Source organism: Syngnathus scovelli, chromosome 20 (genome assembly GCF_024217435.2).
Source record: "Syngnathus scovelli strain Florida chromosome 20, RoL_Ssco_1.2, whole genome shotgun sequence".
Classification (NCBI taxonomy): domain Eukaryota; kingdom Metazoa; phylum Chordata; class Actinopteri; order Syngnathiformes; family Syngnathidae; genus Syngnathus; species Syngnathus scovelli.
In genome coordinates this window covers 7,426,780-7,434,723 of record NC_090866.1, presented here as the reverse complement: position 1 = coordinate 7,434,723, position 7,944 = coordinate 7,426,780, and the positions used below count along the sequence as shown (strand labels likewise).

The window sequence follows — 7,944 nt, the reverse complement described above, 5'->3', positions numbered from 1 at the left end:
TCAGCTGTCTTTCTCAATGCGTCACCTCTGTAATTGACTGGCGATCATGCCAGTACTTCCTCCTCCTTGAACAGGATAAGCAGTAAAGAAAACAGATTAGATACGGAAGTATTTATAATCTGTGTACAATTTTGATTACTTTTCTTGTAGAGTATGTTTATCTAGTCGCTGGATTAGAATGATATTTGGGAATGGGGAAAAAAAATGTACTTCGGATAAGAACGAGCGAAAATCACACAATTACAGTTAATCCTAACCTGTGGCCATTTTTTGTAATTTAAAATTTGAGGTCTTCATGTGCTTTCCATCTTGTCGAAGCATTTTCTTTAAAGGGGAAACATCTTTTTTTTTTTTTGTGCAGAGTAAAATATGCAGCAGATATTTAGCGTGTTTGCATTAAAGATCTTTTTTTTCTATTGCCAGCTCATAGTGGCCAGGGGGCATCTATACCAAGAAGAACATTACATTTGATAGAAATATATCCCAGCAGTCTTCCACTAAACACTTCAAGAATGTAATAGCGAAGAATTAGGATGTCATTGACTCTGAAACCCTGCGTCCTATGGAGGGCAATTTTCATGTTCATATGGTGACTGCTGTGAAATGTATGACACCATAGTAGGTGGGTGTTTATTGATGCTCACTCTGTTGGAGGGAGCTCAGGATAGACCTTTTCGGGATTAAACGGGAGGGCGTTGACCTCAATCAAGGAAATAATTACTGTTGCCCTTCCTATATGGATGGACTCGTTAATTAGCCAACAAAGCTACCGTAGAAAAACTGTTTGTCAGAATCCGGAGGTGATAACAGTTTAAATTCCAATTGAATCCATTTACATCTTTTCAGAAAGCTTGTAATGTAATATTGAATTTATTTATTTTTTCCTGGAAATTCAATTCCGGCTTCTTGGTTTGTTTCCCCCACAAAATATCACCCACCTAGAATGCGCATTTTGTATATTATGGCCACCATCTGCGTCTGTCAGTATGTGACATATGATAATAGAATAAAGGGCATTCGCTTCAAGATAAAAACAAGTCAAGTGTGACTGACTTCATTCTGCCTAAGTAATGAAGACTATTCGAGATTAGCATTGCTGATGGAGGCGATGGATCACACACACAAACAGTAGCCTACACACACTTTTTGTGTCTTTCAATGCATCAGTTTCCTATTATATTCTCAGAAATACAAACAAGCACACACACACACACATGCCCCATCTGTGATCAGTGTTTCTGCTGTTTTACCAACAACCCCCAATAATAATGCGGTGCCCACATTGTGTTTGTCAATGTGATTAACTGTGACTGCAACAATGAAAATAACATTGCACCATGCGTATTTTTGTCAAATTGTTTTAAGGAGACTGTTGTTTGTCTCGTGTTGATCCATGAATATAATAACTATTATTAGTGAATTTAAGAGTAAAAATGGAACCTATTTTATTATTTGTAACTGCATGCATGTTTCCTCTGTGTTTGTGTGTTCTCCTGGTACTCAGGCTTCCTACCACATTCCCAAACCATGCATGTTGGATTCATTAAATTGTCATTTAGTGTTGAAGTGAGTGTGAATGATTTTTTTTTTTTTGTCTACATGTGTTTGCAAGTGGTTGGGCTACCTGGCCAGTAGAAAATAAGCAGTATAGAAATTCAATGAATGGATATGACAGGAAAGCTAACGTTTTGCATAAAGTTTAATTTAAAATTCGATAAAAATGCCAGAATTTGCCAGCAGCTTCTACTCGAGGGTACCCTGGAAATCATTGTCGACTGATTTCATCATCGACTTTAACCATCGTGATTGGCTGAAAGTAATTCAAATCCTATACAGTCCACCACTGCGAGCTGGCCAATCAAAACACAGTGCTGAACTTATGCAGCCAATCACGTGTGGGGTATACTGTGAGCGGGACGGTCCAAATACGGAAGTGCGCCTACGTAGTTTTGTGTTGTTGCTTTTTCCTCCCCACACGGAAATGTGCAACAAATTCGCAATGACAGGCGGGTTGTTTACAACTTTTTCACTTTAACCGCCGCTGGTGATTTCAGTAAATTCAAAGGTAAGTTTGGAATGTGGTCAATGTTGGTGCGACTCGCATGGCGCATTGACAAATAAGGCCGCCGTGTCTATAGTCAGTTGTATATTAGTCGGGTAGCTTTAAACATTCGGTCAAGCGCTATGTTGTCTATATATACTATATACATATTGTTTTTTGTTCAAATAGCAATAAAGACTACACCTGCGTTTGCGGAGGTTAGTGAAAGACTCCCTCTGACTAATGTACAAATTTGGTTACGTAGCCCTATGAGACTCATCTGTGATTTAGGGCTACAGTGATCCCTCGCTACTTCGCGTTTCGTTTATCGCGGCTTCACTACATCGCGTATTTTTCCCCCCAAATAAAAAAAAAAAAACACATTTAAAAGTCAAAATAAAACTTCTAAATTGAGGAAATATTTGTTTCTCCTTTAGGACAATGTAGTATTGCTCCAAATGTTCATTTACATTCCTTTAGAAGTCCGTTTTCGCGTGTTAGCACGATCGCGAATTAGCATCTTTCCGTTAACTCGTTAGCCTGTCCAGTACTTCTTGTTGGTGACCGTACTTCGCGGATTTCACTTATTGCGGGTGGTTTTTGAAACCAATTATCCGGGATAAACGAGGGATTACTGTATATAAATAAAGTTGAGTTGAGTCTTCACGTATTTGGGAATTTCTGACATGCTGTAACGTTATGTACTGTATTATTCCAGCGTTTCAATTTGTCACCATCCTCTCCGAATTTATGAAGGAAGTGCAATTTGTTCATTAACCACATTTAAATGTATGGACAAAACTATGTCATAAAAATGTATTTTACTCGTCATCCTTGTTCAACAGGCCTGTGAGACATGGAGGAGCTGTTCACTTTAGAAAAGGAGGTAGGACGAGGCAGCTATGGTGTGGTCTTTGAGGGCCACGTAGCCAAAACAGGACAAAAAGTGGCTATCAAGCGTCTTCCCTGCAAGGATCCAGAAAGCATTGAACTCTACTTACAAGAACTGTGGGCCATGAGAGTCACAGCGGAGAACCACATCAATGTTATTGCACTGCATAGCTCCCTCCTGCAGACAGGACAAAAGAGTTTGAAGCCCTTAAGGAAGGGGAAGCTACCTTTACGTCTAGTCGAAAGTGTCCTAAAAGGAAGTGTTGCTCAAAATAGAGGTTCTCAGTCCAACACTCAAAAGAGGAGTAACTCTGTGTCCAGACTTCAAGACAGAACCAACAGTATCTCACCTAACTTCTCCCCTTCACCTCCAAAAAGGCCTTCAAATCGATCGAGGAAGAGGCTGTCCCAGAGAGAGGATGAGCGGACAGGATCCCTGCACTGCTCCGCACTCTGGCTCGTGATGGAATACTGTGACGGAGGTGACTTGAATCAGTACCTGCTTTCCAGACCACCAGACGCCCATGGAAACCATAGTGTGGTGCAACAGCTCAGCAGTGCCGTGGCCTTCCTGCATCGTCTTGGTATAATCCATCGAGACCTAAAGCCTGACAATGTGCTTGTCAGTGTTACACCGAATGGTCCTATTTTTAAGGTGTGTCCTTTTGTAACTAGAACTTTTATCTTAAGCTTAGAGATATGAACACTGTGGCTATCTAATGTATTGCACAGAATTGTTTTCACAAAGTGAAATATTTTTTGTTTTGTCTGCATCTGGCTGGTTTGAGAAAGTGTTGAAACATATTTGCTCAAATAGGTCTAAGCTCCAGTTAAGAAGCTCAAAGAGATTGCTGCGATTGATGTCTTTTCCAGGTCGCTGATTTTGGTCTGAGCAAGATGAGTGAGGGTCGGGTGGATGGAAAGCTGACCAGGAAGTACTTTTCTTCCACCTGTGGCTCCGACTTTTACATGGCCCCAGAGGTTTGGGGTGGGCTCACCTACACAGCTCAGGCGGACATCTTCTCGCTAGGTGTGATGTTTTGGGCTGTGTTGGAGAGAATTACATTCTTGGAGGAAGGAACCACACAGGAACAACTAGGTGAGTTAATAATGGATGGAAATTGTGTGGTTCGGAGGATCTTTCCGAGTCATATCCAGGAATAGCATTTCTTGACTTTTATTGGAAGAGAGAAAATTGATATGAGCATTCCCTGCGTTACCAGGTAGAGCCCCAACTGGGAGGTCAAAAAGGTCGAGTGCGTGCGTGCGAAATCTTACAGGTTGGCGATGCGGCGCACTGAATCGAGTTTGACTCCATTAACTGGGACATATTAATAGTGTCACATACTATACATCATGTGTTCGTCAAGCATGGCCGATTAATCGTTCATGTAAATGGCAGCCAGATGAGGGATGGTTGAAAATTTTGAGAAGGAATTAAAGCGGTACTGTCCCTCTTAATTCAAGATGACATTTGCGCGCAACTGCGCGTCTGCCTCATCTTTCCCAAAAGCACCGTTGCCGTGGAAATCACAGATAACAATTTCAGTGTGGTAATAAAAATTCATTAATTCAAACACTGCCTTTTTGTCAGGGTTTTTTCATTAATGAAGATTAATTGAAACTTCATGTTAATGAAATATGCGCTGAGTTTTTTTTTTTTTTTTTTTTAATTAGCCTTGAGGCTGTATGACATTCCAATGCAACAGTTCAACCTTTAATTTTAATGTCATATTTTTGTCAGAATGAAAGGCTTATGATACAGACATTTCATTTTTCCCCCTCCCGGAAAATATTTCCAGCCAAAGTCAACCTGGTAGGTGCATGATATGAACCGTTATTCTTTAGTGTCCACATTAAAACATCCCAGGGTCAGCGATACTCTTAATACGCTGGCTCAAAACGGTGACAATGGGGGAGAGATTTTTAGTAGCATCCCCAAAAAGAACAGAGGCGAAATGGAATTTAGGAAAACACAATCGTCTTTGTCAGGCAGATAATGGGAGAGGCGGCTGAAGGGCGTTTCACAGATGGCGAAAATGCGACTTGACTCTTTCCTTTTTCAATAGTCACACATTTACTATATTTGACTTTGCAAAAGATAGAATGTATAGTCATGGATATCGATATAAAGCGCTTGGCGCCTTCCCTTTCTGCGTCTCTTGACGTGCAGGATCCTGTGCTGGAAAAGCGAGCACCTGTGAAGAATCGTAAATCATCGCCATTTCAGCTTTTCCACACACATTTCCACCTTTCTTTATTATTTAAAGGGGAAAACAGTAAAAAAAAGTGTGCACACCATTTTAGAATTGGGGATAGGGTTGAAAACATTCCAACCCATGTTGAATGGTGTTTTAAAAGAAGTTCAGTTGTTCTAGTGGGCTTTTCCTGGCATTCCTTTTGTGACATATTCCAGGAAAAAACACCATTTTTGAGATCTTAAAGGATTTCACCCGACACCAGCGATACCATTTGATCTTCTTAGTTTTCGAATGATTCACTGCGGTTATGTGATGATGTTTTTTTTTTTTTTGTTCCCTTGTAGGTGCTTATGTGTGCAAGGGTCGCTGGTTAACGCCACTGGGCGAAGCTTTGTGGGAGAATGCTGACCTCCAACTGTGTATTCCCATGAAGTGGAAAAGAGCAGCCCCGCTGCCCAGCCCTCCCGGCCCGGCCATGTGTGGCCTGCTTTTCGACATGCTCGCCTCCAACCCGGATTCCCGGCCCATAGCCGAGCAGCTGGAGTCCAGAGTGCGAGCGGCTTTGAAAGAGGACTCCCACTGAGACAAAGCGCTCCTAATGGCCAGAGCCACCACGGAAAAATTGCCCGCGGAGCCAGCTAACTGCGGCGTTTCCTCCTCGGGTAAATAATAGTGGAGATTTGCAGAGAAAGCAAGGCCACATCAAACGATTCAAGGAGAGTGTGGCTGTCAAGTGGCTGCTCGATTTTTCTGTAAGAGAGCTGCTGTTGCTCAGACTCGGAGTCGTCATCCTTCGCTCGCCATGTGAGTATCTCCCCCTTTAGTCACCATGAGGTGTGAAATTTGGGGTAAGGTCTATGTGAAATTTCCATTGGAATTCCAACAGGGGGCACTTTTTGAAATTTCATTGTGATGATTCATTTACCATTGAGGGTAGATTAAAAGTATCCTATTCAAGCATGATGTAAACATATTGTTTCGTAAGCAGAGATCCTTTGAAGGAAAAAAAAGCTTCTCCAGCCCACATGCAAGGGAATTATAATGTCTTAATTGTTCCAACCCACTTCGCTTGCGTGGTGGCATCTCGGAAGGTTTCTCAGATTCAAGCTGAAAGCACAAAGCAAAAGAAATTGACCTACGAGTTTATAGTCGGGATTATGCTCAAATATATCTATTCCCGAGCTGTATATGAATTTCTCATTAAGAGTTCAACTTTAATTTTGCGCAATTTTAATTTATTCCATTGAAAGTTTCCAATTTAAATTATTCCCATAATTTTTCAACCCTATATCACTTGTAAACAAAACGTTCAAATACTATGATGATGTGATTATATCCTTAAATCATCTATAAAGTGACAAATAAAACTATATATGGATGTTTTAATTTGGTTTGGTTATCTGAAATAGGTTGTATTTTTAAACGTTTAATGGAATTTGACCCCCCCGACTGAGCTGTTGCCTGTACATCTATGTCCGTACGCATTTATGTAGCATAGATCTTCTGGGAAGTGTAATCGCTGTGTACATATACAGCATTGCCATCACACAAACTGAGCTCTTAGATGTGCAACAAGACAGACCACCAAATAAATAGGTTATACAAGAAGTCAATACGAGAACGTGTTTGTGTATGGTGAAGTTCATGCGCCACATTCATAGACAGAATGAATAAACTGCTGCCATCGCAACTGAAAATTCATATTTTAGGATTTTTAAAGAGCACAAATTCTGTTGCAAAATTAACTCGGCGCAATCCTTGCAGTAATTTCATTAACGTGTGTCTGAGTCAGCCCATTGTTTGCCTTTCTAACAGCATAACCGGCTCTATGAATGACAACCATTTCATTGGGCTTTGGGGCTCAAACAGTTGTGCTCCACAATTTGGTCCATTGCCGTGAGTGCTTGGATCGTCAATGTTAGCATCTTTACTGTGTGTGGTTACAAATTGAGGAAAAAAAAACAAGTACATCAGACAGTACTGTAATTTTTACTCCTGGCTGATTTACTGCCACAAATGTAATTGTTAAACAGCGCTGAAGCTCTTAAGCACCAGTTCCACCTGTTTCTTTCTGTCAACAATGCAAAAGAAGTTCGAAATCTGTTTTTTTACGAAGCATAGGCATTTAATGACGTATGAGTAACATGCCTTAGGCCAAAGTAGTATTGCAGGAAACATGGAACATTTGCTGTGTAGTTTAAGCAGATTCAATTTCTTTTACCCAACGTTGGGTTAATGATTTTGCAGATTGGGTTGGAAATCAGAAGATGCTCAACATTTTGGACAGGTTTGTGTACTGAAATTTAAGTAAATTCATGTAACGTTCTTAAAAAATGTATCGTATTTTCCGCACTATAAGGCGTACCTAAAAACTCCAATTTTCTGAAAAGCCGGCAGTGCGCCTTATAATCAGGTGCGCCTTATATATGGACCAATATTGAGCTACTACAGCAGGCGTGTCCAAAGTCCGTCCCGCAGGCCAAATGTATATATCTTATATATAGACAAAGTTTGAAAATGGAGCATTCATTGAAGGTGCGCCTTATAATCTGGTGTGCCTTATATATGGATAAAATTTTTAAATGGGCCATTCATTGAAGGTGCGCCTTATAGTGCGGAAAATACGGTACCAACTATCGTAGGTAGAGGTGTCAAAATTAATCGATTCATCAACAACAACAAAAAAATCAAATTAATTGACTATTTTATCAGTCATCATTTAAAGCCATTATTTCAAAGGGAAGGCGAAGTAAGGAGACAAAACAACTTTCTCCTTACGGAGACTCATCAACACTTACTGTATGAGTGAGG

The 7,944-nt window shown here is 40.6% G+C and overlaps 1 protein-coding gene across 1 annotated transcript; it reads left to right on the top strand.

The window, feature by feature from the left end:
• The first annotated feature begins 1,912 nt into the window (after positions 1-1,912).
• Positions 1,913-6,640, top strand: si:ch211-63o20.7 (Serine/threonine-protein kinase pdik1l-B-like). Its single transcript, XM_049756829.1, has 4 exons — positions 1,913-2,065; positions 2,887-3,587; positions 3,806-4,031; positions 5,478-6,640. The coding sequence occupies exons 2-4, from the start codon at positions 2,898-2,900 to the stop codon at positions 5,714-5,716; spliced, it is 1,155 nt and encodes a 384-aa protein (XP_049612786.1). The 5' UTR covers positions 1,913-2,065; positions 2,887-2,897; the 3' UTR covers positions 5,717-6,640.
• The last annotated feature ends 1,304 nt before the right edge of the window (positions 6,641-7,944 follow it).